Source organism: Zonotrichia leucophrys, chromosome 5 (assembly GCF_028769735.1).
Source record: "Zonotrichia leucophrys gambelii isolate GWCS_2022_RI chromosome 5, RI_Zleu_2.0, whole genome shotgun sequence".
Classification (NCBI taxonomy): Eukaryota; Metazoa; Chordata; class Aves; order Passeriformes; family Passerellidae; genus Zonotrichia; species Zonotrichia leucophrys.
In genome coordinates this window covers 39,814,112-39,837,180 of record NC_088175.1, presented here as the reverse complement: position 1 = coordinate 39,837,180, position 23,069 = coordinate 39,814,112, and the positions used below count along the sequence as shown (strand labels likewise).

The 23,069-nt window shown below is 48.3% G+C and overlaps 2 protein-coding genes across 5 annotated transcripts in view; both read right to left on the bottom strand.

Moving 5' to 3' along the window:
- CRACR2B (calcium release activated channel regulator 2B) overlaps window positions 1-8,066 on the bottom strand; it is a 46,112-nt gene extending 38,046 nt beyond the window's left edge. The window contains exons 1-2 of one of the 4 annotated variants that reach the window (XM_064714657.1): window positions 3,369-3,456; window positions 1,833-1,896 (exon numbers count right to left, since the gene is read on the bottom strand). Coding sequence is in view for 1 of the 4 variants with exons in the window: in XM_064714653.1 (XP_064570723.1) it covers window positions 4,729-4,769 (41 nt within the window). In the remaining 3 variants the exon portion in view is untranslated. Of the gene's footprint in view, window positions 1-380; window positions 486-1,832; window positions 1,897-3,368; window positions 3,457-4,728; window positions 4,785-7,937 lie in introns of those variants that run through there. The other 3 variants (XM_064714656.1, XM_064714653.1, XM_064714658.1) reach the window with 3 other exon arrangements.
- Window positions 8,067-9,072: 1,006 nt separating this feature from the next.
- The window catches only part of PNPLA2 (patatin like phospholipase domain containing 2), a 28,806-nt gene continuing 14,809 nt past the window's right edge, over window positions 9,073-23,069 (bottom strand). Inside the window, exons 2-9 of the mRNA XM_064714649.1 lie at window positions 22,355-22,587; window positions 22,105-22,170; window positions 17,906-18,115; window positions 17,120-17,180; window positions 16,249-16,416; window positions 15,675-15,807; window positions 15,162-15,284; window positions 9,073-14,351 (exon numbers count right to left, since the gene is read on the bottom strand). Coding sequence (XP_064570719.1) covers window positions 14,087-14,351; window positions 15,162-15,284; window positions 15,675-15,807; window positions 16,249-16,416; window positions 17,120-17,180; window positions 17,906-18,115; window positions 22,105-22,170; window positions 22,355-22,587 — 1,259 coding nt within the window. The 3' untranslated portion in view covers window positions 9,073-14,086. The remainder of the gene's footprint in view (window positions 14,352-15,161; window positions 15,285-15,674; window positions 15,808-16,248; window positions 16,417-17,119; window positions 17,181-17,905; window positions 18,116-22,104; window positions 22,171-22,354; window positions 22,588-23,069) is intronic.

Here is a 23,069-nt window from a genome sequence, read left to right as displayed (position 1 = left end):
TCAGAAGCACATCAGAACTGAGAGCAAGTTTCTTCAGTTCGACACTGGCAAAAGACCTCGAGTGATCCAAACTGAAGCATTAATTAATTAAGCACCCTCAGCTCTTGAAAACCAAACAATAAATTTTCCTTCCTCTGTCACAGGACTAACAACTGGTTTGTGCAGTGATATCCAATGCCACCGCACTCAGTGAGCTCCACTCTGCTGCTTTAAAGCCAAAGCAGGAAGTCGGAACAGAAAATTCCTAGGGAGAAACTCTGCTGAGACAGAGCAACTCAAACTTGTCCAGACTTCCTGCTAAAACAATTCTGTGCCCAAAGGAGAGACGTTCTTCCCTCCCCTCCACCCCATTTGGTCTCCTTGCAGGTGTCCCCAGATACCTGGAGCAGCAGGACAGTGTTGCTCCCTTCCCTGGAAGCAGCAGGGTGTTCCACAGCACACAGCTAGCGGGGAAGGAGCACGGCCACTGTAAATAGAGGATCAGAGCCGGCCCGAGCAGGAGGTGTGGTCTGCACTGCTCCCTACGCATCCCAGCCCCTTTCCAACACAGCCCCGCAGTCCTCGCTTCAGAGGGCAGCACGAGAATCCCTGCCCTTGAGCTTCCAGGGTGAATTCCCTGTAATCCTGCCTTGTGCAAGCTGAGAGGGACAGGGGCTTTCTGGGCTGCCTTAGGCAAGAGGGGAAGAAGGGGTAAGGAAGCAGATGATCCCTCATCTCACATCAGCTTACCTTCCCTGAAAAACTCTAGCTGTTTCTACTTAGCTTGCTGCCTTGCCCTCAACCAGTTTCCACCAGGCAAGGGCTGGAAACTACCCCTGTGAATCCTGCCTCAAGTTTAACTCCAGTTTTATGAGGCTGGCAACCTGCTTTCACAAAGAGAAGCCCAGAGAACTCAGGAAAGAGAGAAGCAAAGCATAAAATGACAGGACAAGGAGCATGTTTCCAAAGCATCATAAAACACACACCAGGGGTGGGGTGCACATCCCAGGACTGTCTCACTGAAGCAGCCAGAAGTGACAGCCTCTGTCCTGCCACTGACAGAGCACCACTCTATCCCACAGCATCCCCAAAAGGGAGCAAAGCCATCCCTGCCTGCTGACAGCTGGGGATGCTGATGGGGATTTGTCACTCAATGGCAGCTCCAGAGTCTCCAGGCAGCACAAAGATGCTCCCAGTGTGTCAGGTCCTACCAGCTAACCCTGAGGTCTTCTCAGGAAAAGTGACAAAGGAAAGACAAAAAGGAGAGCATTAAGACCCTGGCAGGCTGGCTCTTCATCACCTGGTAAGGTTTTGTGCCCTTTTCTCACCCCTACCCCAAATGCCTTTTGCCCAGGAAACAAGCTTTGCCATACGAATCCTGAGCAGGCAAGCCTACCCTCTACAGAGAGGAAAACTCCCACTGAGAAGACTCCAGCTGGTATCTGAACAGCAGAGACCTCATTAATCTGCAAAGAGAGGAGCTCCAAACAGCCCCATTGTCCCAGCAACAAGCAAATGTGACCTGCAGAAGGCAAAGATGGGTCCTTCCCTATTATTTTGAGACTGTTATTTCAAAACCCAAACTAAAAAACGGGCATGAAGCCTACTACAAACAATCACAGTTGTCTTTACTAGAGATTTAACAGGGCCCTGAGCCCTCTGGGAGGTCTCTGTGCTAGCAGAAGGCATAAGGATCATCTTTCCATTCCTCACAGGCTCAGCTTTGCCTCAGCTGCAGGACCCCAAATCCCCTGGAACAGGCTCTAACAGTGCAGCTGTGGCAAAAAACCAATAAAACCAAACAAACCCATACCAAGTGAGGTATCTGCCTCCAAGTAGGAGAATTTACTCACCATTTTGTTCACCATTTGCTGCAGAAGTCCTGCTTGACACTGATCCATGGTCTTGGCTGGGATGCTGCTGGAACAGCACAAAAAAGGGAGCAAGCTGCTTTCCTGCCCTTGCACCCTGTCCTGTCTCTAATCTCCTCCTGGGGTTCTTTATAAAGGTTCTCTTAGTACTGACCACAACAAAAAAGCTTATAAAACACACCAAAAAAAAACCCCAAAACCCCACACTTTGGAGGCACATTAATGAGCCCTTAGTGTTACACAGATAAAGGTCAGGAAATACAAAAAGTTATGGTTCCCATAGTAATGCTAATTCAACCATACTGCACATCCTGTGTATTTAGTGGTACGCATTGAAAAGAAAAAGGCTTCATCTACCAATGCTTAAAAGGTTTTTGATTTAGTAAAGACACTTGAATACCACCCCTCACACGCAACATTTATTGTTCAGAGCAGTGGATTTTCAGATGGAATTGGATTAAGCCAATCTAAGCATCACTCCAGCTCCTCATATCTAGGGCAATAGCAAGAGCTCTCAAGCATGATTACAGACTGAACATTATTTGCCCAGCCTGAATAGTGGAAAGGGATCCAGGCGTCAGAGTGGCTTGAGTCACCAAATCACAGTCAGCACAGATTCTGCACTGGGATGCAGCAGGGACTTGGTAAGGAGAGAGGGGAGACAATAACCAGCCAAGCCCCCCACACCCAGAACCAGCAGGTGTCAATCCATTCCTACAAACACTCATTCATTTGATGCTGACAGCTTGAAATATCCTGCCTGGTATCCCACCTCACAAGTCCAGGAACAGGAGAACTACAGCCATGCTGACCTCTCTCCAGCACAAATCCACGTATTGCTCTGCTCTCCCAGCTCCTAAGGGCTCATCCCCATGCTCTGCATAAAGCCCACACCACTCTTGGAGAGGGAACAGCTACAAGTGGTCCATTTGCATTTAGCGGCTTTGACTGAGCCACCCGATTTGCATAGGAAGCGAAAGAGACTTTGAGCCATGGGAAATCCATTAAATCAAAGGGGTTTGAGCACCTCTGCCTGAGCAGAGGATTACCCCTCTGGCTACATGTCTGAGAGAAAGGAAAGGTAGATCAGGCATCTTGCAAACTCCTCAAAGAGGCAAAGAGGATAAGGAAGAAAGAAGGCAGCTCTCAAGCATAGGAGCAAAGTGTGCAACAGAAGAAACATGAACATTTGTGGGGGCACCCACATGTCCTGTCTCTCTCCAATAAGTCTGAACTTTTTTTCCTAGTTCCCATGATCCCAGACGGAAGGACACAGTTCAGGACAACAGATATCTCAGAACTTCAAAAACCAAAGGAGAAGAGAGAGAGAGACACTGCTGCTGAAGAGGTTCCCAGCCCTGCTAGACACCAGGTCACCCACACAGCCCTGCCTGGAGAGCACCAAGCTGACAGAGCTGCCATGGAGCAACATCCACACCAGAGTCTGCACAGGACACACGCACACATAGCAGAAGTCCTCCTGCCCACAGGGTTATGGGTGGCTGCTCCTTCACTCACCTTCCCTGTTGGGCTCCAGCATCAACTCTCCCTGTTTTAAAGAGGCTTTGCCACCCTCCCCGCACCTGAAGAGCCTGGCTATTCCTCTGAGCTGCACCAGTTCCAGTCAGCATCCAGCCACACCTGCCAAGGGTTTTGGTCATGCTTTATCTTATCTAAGCAATGATGACGCTCGTCTTTCTTCTTGGGCAAAGCTCAGGAGCTCAGCACCTGCTGAGGAGCGGAGCTGGGCAGGGGCCAGGAGCTTCAGCCTGCAGCAATTCACCCCAGAGCAGATGGCTCTGCTGGCCTGCCTGTCCCACCCCACAAGAAATGGGCATTAGTCCACAAACTAGGGCTGGGGGCAAAATAAAGCTCAGCAATACATCTGCTTCTTGCCCCACCTTCAGCTCAGGTGGTGGCACAGGCACACAGCTCACCTTCCCCAGACAAATACAGCCCCACTATTCCTTGCCAGGAGACAAAGCAGTGCTTTACAGGGAGGCAGAAATCTTGTCTGGAGATTCAACATCTGTTATACTGTCAACCTATAGGTCACCTACCACTTCAATTCTCAGCTGGAGATGAGCTTGGTTTCCTCCTCTTCATTTTCCAGAGGGAAGAAGAGGGAAAAATGAGGCAGATAAAAGCATTATTCTTACTCACAGACGTTATGCTGAAAAAACTGGAGAGGAATTCAACTATGGTAACAGTCAGGGCCACCAAGTTCCTGTAGGATGTGTTAGATCTGCCTCCCTGCACTTGAACCTCTGCCCAGCTCCCACCATGCCTAGCCAAGGGTTTACAGCTAGCCTGCAAGTTTGCTGTCTCCTTTTCCAGAGGCTTGACTCACCTAGCTATATCCAAACATAGCTGAAGTTTTCCCAAAAGATTTGCTTTCCGTAACCTAAATGACATATTTAGACATTCCGCAATTTTATTTTTAACACCACACAGCAACTCCTCCAAAGGAATGCAGATATCCTGCCTGCTATTCATTGCAAGAGCTTGAAGTAGAAAGCAATAAACAGGTAGGTATGTTACCTTTAGTGCACAGTTACAAAAATTAGGCTTTTTTCAAGCCTTTACTGCACTGCTTTACTTTCATCCAGCACATGTGCCAATTCTTTCAAAAAGCTGTAGGATAGGTATTCAGAGATCTCACCTTATTCAGTCTCATCTCCCCAGAAACACAGGTTGCCTCAGCCCAGGATACCTCACCTGCTGTGAGCAGGGACACCTTTACAGGATCTTACCATCAACACAAGCTCAAGCCAGCCCCAAGCCCACACAGTGCTGGACCACCACAGCAAATCTCAGGAGGTTCGTGGCTCCCAGGCACATTTTCAGAGCTCTCCTGCCATCCCCAGAACAACACAACCTTTCCTGCAGGGCTGTCAGGTATGTGCAATCCTCAGACATCCTTTTGAACCAGGCAGTCCCTTCCACACAGACGGGGCAGCAACTGGTGCAGAACAGCGATACAAAGGCTTGTACCGGCAGAGACTGAAGGCACAGAAGCAGAGGCAAGAGCTCCTCCTTCAGATGACATCTCTGCTAAATTAACTGCAATCACACACTCCACTGGATAGAAAGCAGGGATGTTACAAGCCTCCTTGCTCTCACTCTTTTTACTTGACAGATTTTCCTCCAGTTATGCCAAGCAGATAAGAACACTGTACCCTTCCAAAGCATTGCACCATATCTTATTTCCTCCAAAACAAACCTATGATTAGATTAAAGCCACAGTTTCTGAGAACACAAGACAGTATTTGTTGCTGCTTTAGTGCTCTGTCACACAAGGTTAAGAGAAAAACATTTGATTAAAGGTCCACAGGGCTTCCCAGCCATGTTACTCCAACCTGAACTAGGCAGAGGAAAGCCCAACATGGCTCCAGCCTTCATTTGAAAGCCCACAGAACCACAACCCACTGCTACTTTGGATGTTGTTTTCTCCCAAAGCTCATAATATTTGTTATTCGGCTTGAGGCACCTAGGTCCTGCAGTCAGGTGAAATACTGAGTTTAAAGCATTCCTGGCAGCTTATACAGACACACAGAAATCTTCAAGACAATCAGAAATAAGCAGGAAAAAGCAAATTAAGAATGTGACTTTAAAAAACAAATTAAGTCATTTTATGGTCTGGTTTTTTTAATGTGTGGCTGGTGATATTCAAAGCTTAGGGTTGGCAAACCTTTCGATCATGTGGCTGGGGGGAGCACCTGGTGCTCCCAGCCACAGCAGGATCCCATGGGAATACTTAGTAGATCCACCCCAGTGCTCCTTGCACAGATGCAGGGGTCAGGTTTGCTTAGCAAAATGTGCATTAGGGCCAAGCAGAGGGAAATTCATCTCAACACCAGCCAAGAAATTAAAGGCCAGGGATACAGGATGAGGAAAGGAGAACATTGCTAGGAAAATATCAGGAGGGTCAGTCAGGACATCCAGAGCACCTCCCTTTCAAGCTGCTGGGCTGGGGATACCTCCAAGGAGACACAGTGACAAAGGACAGAAACTCTGGCTGATTGTTGCAATTCTGTGGTCTGGTAGGATAGCAAATGAATCCTGAGAGATTCAGATGTACAGATTAAACCAAGCATTTCCAGCCCAGACTTCACAGGGACAGCAAGCCAAGGCAGCTGGCAGGAAGGAGGGAGATGCTGCTCCACTCAGTGGAAGATGACACATTTGCTACAGCTGAAGCTTCTCCTCACTGTCCTTAAATCCAAGACGAGCTCCTGCAAGCAGGGGAGGAGAGGAGGGAGGATTCAGTCTCCAGAGCAGCCTTATGAAATCAAAAAGATTTAGAGAGTGAGAAGCTGCATGACAGAAACCAAACCTAGTTTGCTCTCCATAGGGATCGATTTCCTTAAAGCTCTGACCATGAAGAGCACCGTGCACACAGCTGAGCCCATGTGACTCCTGTTGCTGTCAATTGTCCTCGTCCCATTAGCTCAATTTCTGAGGCTGCCTGGCAAAGTCATGAGGAACAGCAGTTCCCCAGCACTGTCTCTGTGCTGCTAAAGACAGCCCCACACTGAGCCCTCCTTTGCAGCACCACATCAGACAGGAGGCTCTTGATTCATCAAATGCATCAAACTGGCTTGTGGGGGAGAAATTTTCCTATCTGATGGTGACAAAACAACCAAGCAGATTTTCCAGCTGGATAGTTGATACTCCCACTGTAGCTTGCCACAAGAAGGCAAGAGAAGAGTGATGCTCCAGGAAAGGAGAATATTTTTTGCCCAGCAAGGTAGCTTCAAAGACATTTTATACCATCTTATGAAAGAGTCTAAAATTTTATATCTCAGGCCTCACATCACTCTCTGTGGAGCAGGGTGTCCTGGCAAAGAGAGGCTTCTTCCACCCCAGCTCACTGCAGCTTTTCAGAACCTCTTCTGGACCACCTGAACTGAACAGTGAAAGGACAGACCAAACAGATGATCTGTTTGATCAAGAAAAGCATCTCCATAGCCCTCAGGAGATGTATATGTATAGATATATATTCATCTATAGCTTGTTAGATGATCCTCAGAAATAAATACAGCTCAAGCACATGAAAAATAAGATACAATTGCCCCTGAGCCTGCATAAGGCAAAGGTAGAAATTAAAGTATTTTGAGCCCCCTCTGATGCAGAACAATCATCAGAATAAGCAAGAACTCAGCAGGTCACAACTAAACAAGCAAGCTGTGTTTGGACTATCCTGCCTCCTCAGGACATTCCTGAACACAGCCATCTCCCTGTGTCTGAGACTCTTTTCCCCTCAGCTGTTTTCAGGAAGTCCTACAGGAAGGACTTAAGTTCAACACACAAATTCACCCAAGTGCATCCCATGAGTGCAAGATATTAAAGAGAAAGACAGCGCAGTCTTAGGAGAGGGAAAGCTCTGGTACTTTTTTCCTTCCAGAGAAGGAGATGCAGCACCAACAGAGCTGCTGTAGGAACCTGCAGCATCTTTATATGGGGCAGTGTCATCTGCACCGGGACCATGCAAGAAAAAATATTCCATGAACGAAGGACGTTGGAAAGAGGAAAAGAGAAAATAACAAGGTCTCCACTCAGGTTCAACAAGAAAGACCAGAGTTCCGTGACCGCATATCAAAGGCGCCTGCAAACTTCCCAGCGACAGAGGAGGAGAGAGGGCAAAAGCGGCAGCAGCTCCCCGTGCCGGACCCCACCGGGGCAGCGCTGCCCATCCCGCGGCACGGCCGCAGCTCCGCCTCAGGAGCGCTGCGTGCGGGAGAAGGCAGCGCTGCACAGGGACGGGGATGCTCCGCACTCGTCCGTCACCACCGAGGGACCTCGGACCGCTGGGGACGGACGGGGCAGGTGTGTGGCAGGAGCCAGGCGAGGAGCCCGCAGCGCGCAGGGCGCCCAGCCCTCCGCTGCCCTCTCCCCACAGCCCAGGGGAGGCCGGCGAGGCGCGGGTGAAGGCTCCGGCGGGCCCTTCGCCGGGGCAGCCGCTCCCAACGCCCCGGCTGCGGCTCCCGGCCGGGCACAGCCGGCAGCTGCCCCGGCGAGGGGACTGGCCCCGGAGCACCGCACCCCCGCCCCGCTGCCGCCCCGCACTCGCCTCACGGCGCTTACCTGGCCCGGCCCGGCCTGGCGGGAGCGAGCGGCACCTGCGGCCGGCCCGGCGGGAGCGGAGCCGCCGCTGGCGCCGGGGCGGCCCCGGCCGGAAATGAGCGGGGCCGCGGGCGGGCGGCCGGGCCGAACCCGGCGGGCAGGCGGCAGCGGGAGCCGGGCCGGGCCCTCGGGATGGGCGGCCCTGCCCCCGCCCCGAGCACCCCCGAGGGCCGGGAGAGCCCTCAGCGCACACCCAGCCCCGCTCGCGGCCACTCCCCCGGCGGAGCCGCCGGCACCGCCCGGGCCGCTTTATGGAAGAGGGATCCATGTCACTGATTAACAGCACCGGGCTGGCGGGTTTGTTATTCTCCAGTCATTAGAGGTTAAGAAAGCTGTTTGCTTTGCCTGCTGCATCCTATAACGCTAATTCCAGCACTTGTCCCCGTCACATGACAGCACATAACAAAGTCTCTAGGAAAAGTTTCCGGCTGTCAAAAGCCGGCACAAAGTGGATCCCGAGCCCTGGAGCGTCCCCAGAGCCGCGCAGCGCCAAGCCCCAGCCCGTGTCAGGCTCCTGTCCTTGCTCCGGGCGATCGTGCCCTGATCCCTGAGCTGGCTCCCAGGAAAGCCCCGGCCTTCCCACAACCCGAGGGCCCGTGGTTTCCATGCACTCCAGCTGGAGAGTAACCGGGTCAGGCCTCGGTGTCTGTCCTAACAGCAGCCGCTGCCATCTATTTCACCAGCGAGGAAACAGACGCTCTGGAAAGCCAGGTCAGTTTCCTCAAGAGGTGGTCCCGTAATGGAGAAGTTTCAGATTTGCGAATAAAGTTTTACTAACACTTTCACAGGGGCCAAACACCTGCTATTCCCACAAGAAGGTGCTTAATCCCTCTTGGAAACCCGGGTCTGCCACAGATCTGCAATAAACAGAGGCTAATAGCACTTGAGCCACTTAGGCTTGGGTAAATCAGAACTGCACCAAAATGCACCTCTAGATCAATGGCCCCTTTATTTGTGTACTGGATAAATGTTGACCCCAAAAGGAACTTGAATGGGCTTGGGCCTAGCAAAACAAACCCACATCATACAGCACATCCAAAAAATATTTAATAAGCCTTAAAACAGCAAGAGAACCAGCCTACCAGAACCAGGTAAATATATTGAGAAAGTTTTTATTAGAAGATATAGTTCTGCCAAAATAAATAGTTACATTTTCTTCAGCAAAACATTAGAAAATAGAAACAGGAAGGGAAAAAAAAGCATCAACAATTTAATACTGAACTTTAAAGTGACTGTGAACACTACTTAGTGACATTGCCACATAAATACATAACTTGTTATGCTATTGCTGGTCTAGTTGCTGCTCTGACACCAGTCATTTCCACAGGACCTCCACATGTGTTATGTGCTTCAGGGTCTTCTCAAACTCAGTGGCAGCAGTGGAGTAGTCCCAGGACACACAAAGCTCAAAGAGCTGCTTTAGATGCTGTTTTCAAGAACAAGAGAAAACCCTAGAAGTGAGAGGTATTTATTTCAGTTACATTTCTAAGTCCTCTGTTTGGAACTGGAGTTTTGTGCTCCCTGTGGATGTGGATCCAAAGAGTGAGGTGGATGCAGTTGGGGGCTGTCCTAGTGGAGCTGCCTGCAGGTTGGAAAAGAAGCAATGTCCCACCAGCAGGCAAGGGGAAGGAGGGAGAGGAGAGGGGAGCGAGTCCTGCTGCACTCAGAAGGCAGACACCCGAGGGACAGGAGGCCAGAGCCCACTGTAAAGGCACAGCGTGTTTGGCACAAACAAACTGGCTGATGTGGCAGCCAGGTGAGGTGGTCCATTCTCTCACTGATTTAAAGAGAAGACAGAAACAAAGCTTGAGAAAACTGTTGGCAAGGCCCTCTGACTTTGGAGGGCCTGCCACCCACTACATCTGGCATATATTTAACAGAAATTTACTACAGTTTTATTCCCCTAAGGAATAAACATACAGTTTCAGGTATTTCTCCCACAGCCACTTTGGCAAAAGTGAGAGCTCTCTTCTCCAAGGAAGTAGTGAATTACTAGATCATTTTTATTAATTTTTAAATTAATAAATTTTAAATTAATAAAACCACTGGGGAATATACAAGTACTAGGGACACCCCACTGCTGGCAGACAGCAGATTCTCTTTTATTCTCTGAGTGTTGCAGGTACACAGCCTTCCAAGGAGCCATGAGAAAACAATTCCTAGGTCCTATACATAGTGGTCAGTATTTTCTCCTATCCCTTGAAAATCAGCTTGCAACAGTATTAGCAGTAGGGCAGGCAGCAAACCAAACCAATTACACTACACACTAATTGTGGGTTACAGAGCATGCCATAGGCACAGGCTGTTGTACACAGAACAACTCTACAGTGTGGTGCAGGTTAAGGGCTGGTTAGGTGCACAACAAGGTCATCATCAGCCTTGTTAAAAGCAGCAATTAATAAGACAGGAAGGAGGAAAAATTAGTGGATTCCTGAATGCACAGACCCTTTATGCAAAACAGTGGAAGGGGCAAGGGTTGGGACTCCTGCAGGAATCCAGTGAATGCTGTAATGATCATTGGACATGGACTACAAGATGAATTTTTGCCCAGGAACCTGACCTCCCACTCACCATACACTGGAGAGCTCTGCTGGGCTGCCCAGTCACACAATTTGGAGCAGAAAGGACTGACTGCCATAGATGACCTTGCTCCTATGGACCTGGCAAGTGAGGGTTAATCAGCAATGGCTGCCCAGAAGATAACTTTGTACACCATGAGGTATACACAGAACAAGGGGCTGAGCAGTTCCAGTGAGCACTATTGTAATAAACCCCTCCATATCCAACCCAGAGCCTACCACAAGGTTTCCAGAGATTTCAAAGAGTGGGGTCTCATCTAGACAAGGCAGCACTGCATAACAAAAATCTATTCACAAGCTGACGCAGCCCTTTTGCTACATTAGTGGGAAAGGTGATCTTCCCTAATTCCTTCATCCTTTGCAATCTGTGATGGATGAGCAGCAAGAATTTCAAGCAAATGGGTGAAAATTTTCAAAAGGAAAATGAGGCTACTGTCAGGTATTTTTAACATATCTGCAGTTCCTTTATCAGAGCTCAAATCTATAAAGCCAACAGCCTATCACACAATAGCCATTGTAACACTTGGGAAATAAAAAGAGGCAAAGAAAGGGTTAATACAGAGTGGTACTTTCCCAGTATCCTTCACACCCTGCAAATTAGCATAGGAAAACCAGGAATTTCCTTGTGAAGAGTTAGACCTTTCTTTTTAAAGCCAGGCTTTGATTTGTGGTTATAGTTTGAAGTGTACAAAAGTTTCTCGTGGAGAAGTTAATATAATAAATTAAACTACAGATGAGGTGAAATACAAAACAAAACTCAGGCCTTTTACCAGGCACAGCTGTTGGTCTCCTCAAATGCATGAACCAAAATCCCCAAGCCTTCTGGATCAGAGCACTGGAAGACAGTGGCATCAGCCTAGTCAGCACCAGACCAGTCAGTTCTGATGCAAAAGGCAAGGGATAAGGGTGCCAAGCTGCAACTTCTTAGCACTCTCTGTTGCCAGGAGTATTTTGTTTCATAGTTTAGTGGTTTACATAATCACTCAGTGGTTTTACCAGTCCAGGAAGAAGGGATAAAAAAATACTTGCATCATTTTCTCCACCCATATATTAACTCAAAAAAAAAAAAAAAAAAAAAGGCAGAGTCAAAAGGGCAGCAGCTTCTAAATATGAGATTTTGCTTATGCAGTTTTGCCTCTCTCAGATGTTTTGCTTCTGGACAAAATGCCTTAATTTCTTGCCACTAAATATCTCTGTGTTCTTGCCAATTGTCAAGAGATATGTATTTAGCAATCTAAGTAGCTGTGCACGTGCCATTTCCCCTAAGAAGGTAGTCCAAAACAGTGGAAGAAAAGAAATCCCATACCAACCCACTAAATGAACACCTTTTTTCAGTTCCAATTTTCATCAAATTAATCTTGCTCCCTCTAAGTGACAGTAGCTTGTTGCTGGTTCACTTCCACTAGCATCTAGCATTTTTTCTGTGGGCTTCAAACAATCACAAGATCAACTTGTTTGGTAATTGAACATTCTATCCTGATTTCAGAACCCTCCAATTTTTTCCTCTTCCTGTAGTGACTTCCCTGTTCCCTAACTGACTTAATTATGCAAAGCTTAAGACTAAATCTGACTGCGTTAAGTGCAGGCCTGCTTTGTAAACAGCACAGGCCCTTGTGTTACATAGTTTCATCCAGCAATGGCAGTGGGGTGATAACCAAGTCACAAGTTCACTCTTGCACTGCCTCCTGGGCAGAGGCCCGCTCCATTGCCTCCCAGCTTGGCACAGGCACTGCAGCAGAGCCCTGATGCTTATCCATCTCCACACAAGCACCAAACCCGTGCCCCGTGCACAGCTGTGCTCGTAGGAAACAGCACCCACCCCGCCACCCACACTGCTCATGAAGACTCACTACTTTCTCCAGTGATTAGCACAACTTCTGGGTTTATTTTCCCTTTCTAAACCTAAGGTGCAAAATTACTATTAAAAATTACTATTCCATGTATGGGCTACATAATCAGTTTCTGATACCCTGTCCTGCTCCCCAGCAAAGACAGCATATGTTTGCTTTGGCCATTGCACACTGTTTGTGCTAGGAGAGGTAGAAGACGCCTCATGTAGCAAGACAAGCAGCAGAAAAAGATACCAGGAGCTGGGTTTGTCAGAGCCTAAGTCCATGCAATCCCCACAGGAAGCCATGTCTCACCCTGTGAAGAACACGGGGTTCATACCCCTCACACAAGCCATGACCACTGCGGAGAAGGCAGCGCCTCAAGGCAGAGTCCTGCTCTGCTACAGCTCTGGATTTTAAGGGGCAAGACCAAGAGGAGCCAGTTCCAAGGGCTCATGTGCATCAACAGTCTTCACTTCTCATGCTCCTGCTATTGCTAGCTGCAGAGCAGGATCTGAGCCACAACACTAGACAGGCAAGCTGGGATGCTGGTGTAGCTACAAGCCTAAATCCTTCTCACTCCAAAGCCTCACCAACCAAATTTTCTGAGCAAAAGAGATAGAAGCCTCCGTTTGGCAGGGGATCCATTCTGCATCACCCACTCAGAATTTACCTCAGCTGTACAGCCCCTTAAGGAGCAAAGCCCAACAAACCCCTGTCAGAGGCAGCCACCTCCCCAGCACTCACTGTGACATTCCACCACAAGACTCTCAAAAATAACATGCCCTGCACAATTCTCATCTTCCTACAACCACTTCATATTGCTTCAGCTGCTAAACTGATCCTGAGATAAGCAGGCTGAGCTTTTTTTCAGGGCAACCCCACATCAATTCCATTCTCAGAGTGAGGAACAGGGCCTCAAATTCAACATGTTTCCCTGGAAAAAAAAATCTATCAAAATTACTTCTTTAAATAAGCTCAATCATTTAACACTCAGAGTTCAAGTCACAGTAGCTCCCCGAGGACCCCAATCAAAAAAGGAGAGATGAGGACAGCATGAATCAGGGAAAACAGATAACTTTTCTACACTTCTGCAGTTCCAGTGTAGTCTGCTGCAGGACCAGCTCCGGCTTCTGGTGCGGATGCAATTAAGGGAGAGAGGAAAGGACATGGTTTCAGCAAAGAAGAAAGTCAGGAGGAGATTTGAAAGCCATGACAAAAATTGGTTTGGCAAGAGGCTACGTCATCTTTTAGTAGCACAGAGAACTAAAGGTTGTCAGATGATTTAAGGAAAGGAATCAAAACACATGCTCTGAAAAACCAAGGGAGATAAAAGCTGTATGAACTTGAGAGCGTCATCTACATCCTGTTGTTTGGCGGTAAAAAGCCAGTGGCAATTCAAAGTGCACTATTTGGGAGAGCCCAGCTGGGTCAACATCAGCCTGGCCACAGGCAATGGCCAGGCTTCACCACAAGTTTAGAGCAAGGAATCAGCCTGTGTGTGGCTGTGAACGCAAAGATCCCTTGCTTGGCCCAGTGGGCAACAAAAGTCTACAGTCAATTCCACCAGTGTCCATCCCGGGGAAATCCCCATGGCAACATATTCAGGAGCATGGGGCAGCCTGCTGCTGAGGGATGAGACTGGTCCCACCCTGTGTCCATTCTCCTTCCCACCCACTCTCATCCCCTCGCAGCAGCAGGCTCAGAAGAGTGGCAGGCACTCTTTTGCACAGCCTAGAGGTGGAAGCTTTAACTGAAACCCCTCCCGAGGGAAGAGGGAGGCTTGCATGTCCACGTTGATGCAGAGCAAGCCCAGCATGAGCTGCCGCTGGTACTCCTCCCACTTCATCATGACGTCAGAGACCGAGCGGTGGCTCCTCATCCACATGGGCAGCGCTTCACCACAAGGTGCTGGGGGAGAAATTGGCAGCTTCTGGGGCCCTCCGAGCTCGAGGTGGTAGTAAAGCCTGAAAGGCAAATACATCCAAAGACTCGGTACATGAGAAGACTTGAGCAGGTCATCAGACTAGAGCTCCACTACCACAGTCCTGTTTTGTGCTAAATTGACTACATGATTTTAGTGAGAAATCTCTGTGTGCCCATTTTTCCCTGCTCACATCTCTCAGTTATTCAGACCATGAACTCTTTTGGGTAAAAATCACACCTTCATACTTGGATCACATCACAGCTGGGACCGCTAACTGTTACTGAGAGAGTTTCCTATTCTCGTCCACACAACAGTCTTGCCACAGCCTCAAACCAGGGGTTCAGTCCAGAAGCACAGGCACACACTCAGGCCCAAAGCACTTGGTCTCACTTGGAAACCCTCTGGTGTTCTCTGGGCACCATATTCCCTCCCCACAAAAACCAGGCTTGAGGTAGAAGAGGTCATTTGAACACAAATACTTCTTGGAGATCCTGGACCAGCAAATGCCACAAAGACAAGCACTTCTGTCTTCCAGAAGGAGCATGAAATAAGCTGGCATACTGTTTTAATCAGACTTACTTTAGGCCACATCCCACATAATAGGGAACAATTAGACTTTGTCCCCTATAATGCGACGAAGGAAAGGGACCATGTGCTGAGTCTATCCAACAGTTAAGGAAGCCAAGAAACCCTGGACCAGATTTGTATTTTCAGCCTAAGTGCTAAATCCTTCTGGTCAATTTGTGCCTTATTTGCTCTGCTTCAGTGGAATAGAGTCTCTAGAATTCAAAGGTGTAAGGGGAAATGAAGGGCTCCTCCTGAACAGTGCTCTGAAGAAAAGCAGACACACCTGGCTGAAAGATGGCTACCCAGTTTCTTCTTGGCTTTCTTCACAAGATAGCTGCAGATTTCTGTCATCTGCTCCCTCATCCATCTTATATCCTCAGGGATATCTGGGAGCCATTCCAGCAACCTGTAAAGAGACAGGAGACAACCATTAGCTGGGCCACACAAGGGAATATGATTAAAAGAGCACCAGTTCCAAAGTCTCTCTTAAGGCTCAAAAATTTATCACCATTTTCTGGGGCAAGTTCTAGCACACAGCAATCTTCCATCAAGCTAGAAGTAGTGGCTGTAACTAAATGACATTGAAAAAGTTTGGGGTTCTTGGTTTTTCTGGTTTTGTAAGGGTTTGTTTGGTTGGTTTTTTTAGTCTGGTAAATGTCAAGAGTTTCTTCCCCAGTAATACCAGCAGTGCAGAATTAGAGAGAATTCCGTTCTCTGGCCATTCAAACACTACAGCTGCATCAAATACCTGTCTGCACTGGGAAGAGCAGCACTGAGGGACCAGCCCAAGGCTCACCTGACAGTGAAGGAAACTGCAGACTCCAGAGGCAGCATGTAGGGGACCATCATGGCCGTGGCCACACGCACAGGCAGCATGTTGCTCAGGCCAGTCAAGAAACTTCTTCTTTCAGCACAAGCCTCCATGAGAGCTGAAGGCAGAAGAAAACATGGTTGAATATCCCCAGAGGGACACTCTTTTCTTGTCATACCTCAAAAGTTACTCAGCCTGAGGCAGGTACCTCCCACTTCTAAGGAAGTCTTGCTCAGGTTAGTAATTCCCTGAGCAGAGCTAAAACCAGCAGCTTTCACCTTTATCAGACTCTAAAGGAGTGAGCAGCAAGACCCTCTCCTCTCCTTACCATGCAGAATGCTGTCAAATGAATCAACCTCTCCCAGTCCAGCCTCCACAGTATGAGCCACAACTTTATCTGAGACCCCCCCCAATCCACCTAACCCTCAGCAGGTGTCTTTTCAATCCCTGGGCATGACCAACCCCAGCTATAAACAATAACCACATATCCCAGTAATCTGAGGCAGACCAGGCAGCACAGGAAGATTGATTATCTGTGATCTCTCCCTTTGAATCATACCTTGGTTCAGTCTGGAAGGCAAGTGTTCCAAGATATGCTCTTCAACAACAGCAAGGGCAGTGTTGTCCTCTGCTTGGTCCTCAGCTTCTGTTTCTTCCTCCTCCTTCTCTCCTGGAGGTGCTTCTATGGCAAGGAGAGGACGGGCAGGACTTGGACGATGAAGGAGACCTGAGAAGAGAAGATATTCTGTAAGGATGACACAAACCAGCTGCCCTGCCTGGCCTTTAGAGTGTCAGTCCTTGCTTCACCCTAGCTCCTCTCAGGCTGAGGTCATGCCCAGCCTCTTTAGCTTACATCTCTTGTAATGCTTACCACAAGGAGCTACAAATCTTGCCGGTTTCAGTTCATTCCCTCCTTCCCCATCAGTTCTCACATTTCCCCTTTAAGTTCCGCAGGGTGCTGTTTTGCAGAGTTCTGTTGCTATAATCTGCCAGTCACCCATCTTGCAGGCAAGATTTCCCTCCGGCAGTGCAATCCGTTATCCGGGTCCGCATCACTGTCCACGGACACGAGGTGGCAGCAAGCGCACACCCAGCGCTGCCGCGGCTGGAGAGCAGCGCCCGAGTGTCCGGCACCGCTGAGGGCAGCGCCACACAGCCAGCTGCACACGGAGAGCAGCCGGGTGTCTGCAGGAGGTACAAATGGCACTGCTGCCCAGCAACTGTGATGGTAACTGCCAAGGTCACACTCCACCTCTCCTTCCTGAAGTGCTAGACTCATTAATGACAATTCCATACCCTAGTATCTGAGGCATAGTTCAGTTCTTCCTTTCCTCCTTTCACATGCACCATCAAGTACTCTCAAAGCCAAGGCACAAAGTGTGGCACAGAACAGGCAAGTCAGTGCACCCTAAAAATGGCCAGTGGCTTACCATTCCTCTTCAGGAAGTGCAGTGCATCTCGATAGCCCTGCTTGCACATATCCCGCAGCACCTGTGGGCAGAGGAAGCAAAGTTTCATGTGGAAACTGGCTGAGCAGACACCTACCACAATGCTGGCTTCAGAGGAATTCTCCTGACTCCTGAGCTATCCCAAGAACAAGTCCCATTCCTGCTAGCCTTGCTCAGGCTTCGAGCAGGAATGGGAGGTACAACATCAATACACTGGCTATGGGAATCACAGGACAATTTCAATTGGAAGGGACACCTAGGATCCTCCTGAAGTGTGGGCACAGACTGCAGCTACCCATCTACAGCTGATGCTGTTGTGGGCAGCCTTCAGTCAGCCACTCTGACAAGCAGCCCAGCATACTTCCCTGCAGATGCCAGGAAGGGCCATTGTGTTTGCAGATAAAGCCAGCTAAGACTAGAGAAGAGGTGGGAAAAAACTTGCCCAAGTAATTCAGCACATGAATGCACATTTATAGTTTACAGTGAGCCTGATTTTCAGGCAATGATTACTCTCAAGAGAGCAACATGAGAACTTTCCAAGCAACTGCTACCACCTGAATTCCAGCTATTCTAGCAGAAAAAGAAGACAAACCCTTGAGCAGGTGCTCAAGGCTTAGCGAGTCACTGGGTTGATAATGTCAAGATTAAAGATAAAGCACAAGATACAAAACTAACAGTGTCTGGAATCTTCTCCTGCCAAAGTGCACACAGTTTAGCCAGTGCCCAAGATCTGTGGTCCCCAAGTCCAGGTGTGGCCAGGAAACTCACCTGTGGCTCTGGAGGAAACAGGGCCTTGGAGAGGCGGTAGAGGTTGTGAAGGTTGAACTGGATGCTTGTATTGGTGACTCTCAGCTCGTGCATATTTGTGGAACTGTCCCGTGGGCAGATATCGCTCTCTCCCGAGAAAGGAGACACTGTGATTGTGTTCTTCAGCTCATATTGGGGCAAATTGTCAGAAATCCCTCCATCAACATATCTCTGAAATCAAGACAAATGCAGGAATCTTCATTCTCACAACTGATCAAGCAGCTATTTTACTCCTTTTCCTGTTTGTGCCAACAACTTGGGAAAGAATGGAATACACCCCCCAGCACTGGAGGAGTAAAAACCAGTGATAGCACAGCTGTGTTGTTTATAACAACTCCTTTTGCTATGTGCTTTTTCTTGGTTGAGTGTGCTGCTCACAAATGTTTAATAACAAATTAAACTTGTTCACTTGTGTGACTGCTGACTTACAACTCCTATGTGGTCTGACTGCTGTCCAATTAAATAATAATACACACCAACAACTACCTGCAGTGCAAATTAGCATTGATCTAAGCTGTCACACTGTGACATTGTGCCATTTTTCACTTGTGTTCAAAATGAATAAGCTCAGACACAAGTCCCCACTGGCAGAAGGTTTGTTACCTGTGAGTAAAACCACCTGATTTGTTGCTAGTGGGCTTATCAAGCAACAATCCCAGCACATGCATACACATTGGGAATCCACTTGCTGTGATGTGATAACAGAGCACAAGGGACTTGGGTTTTGCTCTTAACAGGCACTCTCTTATCAGAGAATGTTCTGTACTTCTGTACCATAAACACATTTGTGTTACCCTTGCAGGAAGGGCAACCCCAGTAGTATGTTCTCAAAACATTCCTTGACTACTGTAATTGCATAAGGAGCTGAGCAAGACGATCCCTATCACAGGTTTTGGCAGAGTAAGCAACATGCAAAAGGTAACAGGAGAAGGATGTTGCTCAAGCCAAAAGAGAAGGAAGCTGGGGGTCTTTGCAGAGCAACAACCTCAGTTACAGAAGAGTTCTGCTGGTTTCATACCAGGGCTGATCCTGCAGTTTGCTGCCTGGATCTGTTTCCTTCCTACCCAAACACAAATCATGATACAGGGGCTATGCAGCCCCACTAGTAGCAGCTGTAAACATCTTTCAGCTTTTCAGCTCTCTGCTGGGTGAGAAGCTGAGCCAGTAGAGGCTAAACTCAGGCAGAGCACAGAAATGCTAACTGAAGGAGGAGGTGCTCCATTCTGCAGCCTGCTTCTTCTTGTTTCACAGGCAGACTGACCACCAACATTGCTCTTCTGCTGCACAATGCCTAGGAAAACATTGGATGTGTTGCCTGGAGGGTGCTCTGTACTTTGTTCTCTCTTGCTCTGGATGGCAGACAAGACAAGCAGAGAGACCTCAATCAGCTTCTCTGGGCCTGGAGAACAGTTCACAGGCTCATGGACTGAAAGCAAGTAAATTCAGCTATAGCAAGCCAGCTGCCATTGGTGCAATAAGGTCAGCGTGGACTGCACATTCCCTTCTTGGGAGGCAAACTAAACCTCAGGGCTACCTTTGCAAAGAGCCTACAGCTTCATGGGAGACAGCTTGTGATTACAGTGGTAGGTACAGCAGCCCAAACTCAGAGCACAGGACATTTTATCCTCATGGCAGCCCTTGCTCACCAAACACTGTGTCAAGACAGGCACTTAGAGACTCCTATACCACCTGAATTTGGACAGTGAAGAAAGTGGAAGGACAGGACAGATTAAATTCAAGGGTAGAGTACATCCTCCCAAAAACACTAACACAGCTTGCTCACAAGATGTTTTCTGACAACAGAGATGCCAACAATGAACAGAACTCTCTCCCCCTTCTCAAGTGGGCATCAGTTCCCTAAGCCTAAAGCAACCACAGCAAACTGCCATTGTCATCCCCTTCCCAAAGCTGCTCCACTGAGAGCCAGACTAGGCACAGCTAGAGCTGGAGACGTCTGCCTGACTCCCTTTGCAAGGACGAGATTCCAACATGCTGAGTGGGACCAGAACAGAGCAAAGCAGGCAGCATGCACTTTTGTTTCAAGAAAAAGGAGGTAAGCTTTAGTGCTGGACACTAGTTTTGCAGCAAGGATGCAGAAGACCCGTTTCCCTGAGGGTGGCAGCATGATTGCACAGATGCCATTAAAAAAAAGGCTCAACTACAACAGAGCTGACAGGCAAACCCTTTTGACTCCATGGAATTCCAGGAGTACACCTGCACACTCCACTCTCTGATCCACTGCTTCCAAGCAAGGCTGATTAACATTCCTCAGAAAAGTTCAGCTGCCACTTTAGATTGGCCTGAACCTCCAGCAGCCCAAGTGTAACCACTCTCCAGCCTCCTGCAAGGCCCAGAACAGCCCAAAGCCACAGGCTGGAGCCACCAGCTGCCTGCAGGCACACGCAGCAGCAGCTTTAGAGGATGGCTCATAGACTGGGGTGCCCACTTCCATTCCCATATCACATCATCCCATGCACAGGGCCCCTCACTCACATGATTTGACAATCAGCTTTGTGACCCCTGCCAGGGATTCATCTCACCCACATGCTGCACACAACTCACAACTACTGTGTGTGCTGGCAGGTCAGTTACTGACTTTTCCATTTCTCAATATTTAAGTTATTGGGGTTTTTTTAATGCCCCTGCCCATCTCTATCATCCACTCCATGAGACTATCAGATCTCAGAGAAGTGAACACTGGAAAAAAATTAGGAGGAAGGCAAAATATGGATTTTGCACCTTGCACACAGTAACATTGCCTTGAAAAAACATTGCCTTGTGCCAGGCCAGTCAGTTTATTCTGTGACAAACACAGTCACCACAGGCATGCTAAGAATCATGCAGTTCTGTTTCAAAACCATTTCCCAAGTTCATACCCAACTCAATTTAGCCTCTCACCTCATCCGCAATCCCCCTTCAGAGCCATGCTTTTCTGGGGAAGAGGTAGGAATTAAATTTCCTCATTTTATATTTCCTCCCCACCTTTTCCCATGAGAAGTTATCCCTCAGTGTGCCAGGGCAGCTGCACATTCCAGAAACCCTGATGTTGTACACAGTTTTGGAATGGTGAGATTTTTTCCTGATGCACACTGACCTTAACTGGCCCCCAAAGAGGTGCAAGGCAAGAGCCACTGCTATGGTCCTACCAGCTGAAGGAAAAAGTCCTGGCAGCAGCTGCTGAGCAAATACCAAACCATTACTGATTCTGTCACTTCTCTGAAGGGCTGGATAACAGTGGACATCTCCTCCAGGTCATTTCCCTGACCAACATGCTTGCACAAGACAAAACCAGCCAAGCTGTGTATTATGCAGGAGCAAAACTGACCTCACTTTTAGGACACAGGTAGCAATCAGAGCAGATCTGATGTTGTGCTCTGACAGACAGAGGCATTTTGGTCAGATCACTTATGGTAAATCAGGGCACATACTTTATAACAGTTCTCCCTCTCTCTTTTGGCTGTGTAGTTTGCAAAATCCCTGCCCTTTAATGTGTTCATTAACCTGTGTAGACAAGGGAAGCCAAGTTCGACCAGGACACCCTTAAAGCATGACTGCAATATCCAGAAATGCTGCAGCTCTGCACAGCTTTCATGTATTTTCATTTCTAATATGCAAACACATGATAGAGGGAGTGATTGCTCTTGGGCAGCCTTGGACACAATTCTAACAGAGCTCTGGCATGCAGCAAAGCAGTATTGTCAGAGAAAAGGACAGGAAGAATTCCATGGAAAAGAGGGCCAGCATTCACCCCACTAGTTAAAGCCCTGCAGAAAGTGTCAGGCACATGGGAGAGGGACTACACTCATGACTTCTATCCTGGGCCAAACTTCTTTCCACATGCAGACAGCTGGAGCCTCAGTGATGCAAAGTGTTGTACCATGCAGCCATGACAACACTCTGTTGAGCCAGCCAGCCCTTCCCCAGACTGTATATGTTACTATATGTTAAATCCACTGGTCTTCAGGACACTTATAGTCAACTGCATGCAGCAGTGGAAAGAAGGCCTATCCACTGCTGGATAGGCAGCTGGATAGGCTGGAAGTTGTTTATTTGGGAATTTCTTGTGTCTCTTCAGATAAATGCTGCCAGCAGGCAATAACAGTCAAAACCTACTCATTAGTATGTAATTTAATGAAGGACCATCTTAGAATCTTACTCACCACTCCACGCAAGGTTGGAGGTATCAGCCCACAGTAGACAGGGATAAAGGTGCTGCAGATACAGGCCTGAGGGAGAAAGAGATCCAGAATCTAAGAATCAGATCAAAGCCTACTGAAACTATTACTTCTCAGAACACCATGCTGGCATGTGCTGACAATTATACTCCAGTACTAAGGACATTTGGAGACCAAGACAAAACAAAACTGCACACAGCTCCTGCCCAGCCCACTGCAGTAAGAGTCCACTCACCTGGATCAGCTCCTCCTTGGAATTGAAGTCTGACAGGATCACGTTTTCCCCATCAGAGACCCGTGTCAGGGAAATACCCAAACGTCCTGCTGCAACCTCGTGCCCATTGTCTGGCACCATCTTGGACACGGACATCCGAATGGTTTTCACCATGTTGAAAGAGGGGTGCAGCGGGCCCAGGAACCTCTTCCGGGCTTCTTTTGATGCCCGAATAATGCTGGCACCGGCCTCACCTGCAACGAGACAAATGCACTGTGAAATGCTACCAAAAGCACTCTTCTTTGCAAAACTAGGCACAGGGAAGCCTCATTCCCAGCCTTCCCCAGAGGTTTCTCCCCATTGGTTAATACATAAATCAAGAGGTTCTTTACAGGGGATGTTAGAGAAGTCATGGAAGTCTGTTGTCTTGGGCTTCACACACCCTCGTCAAAAAGAACCACTCTCCTCTTACTTATGTTTTATGAAGTCAAGAAAGATCATGTGCATCTGACTAAGGCTTCACACTGTTTTTTAGATCCTGTTGCACTGGCCAATTCAGGGCTGGAGAAAACAGACTAACAAAGAAAACAAGGCTGATACTTCAACAGTTCTGAGGGTATGGATAAATCCACTTCAAAACATATTCCAATAAAACTTTTCTAGTAAGCATCTTTTTCCTGACAGGCAAACTAATCATCAGCCAGTAAGCAGAAGTGCCAGAACAGGAAAGCTGCTG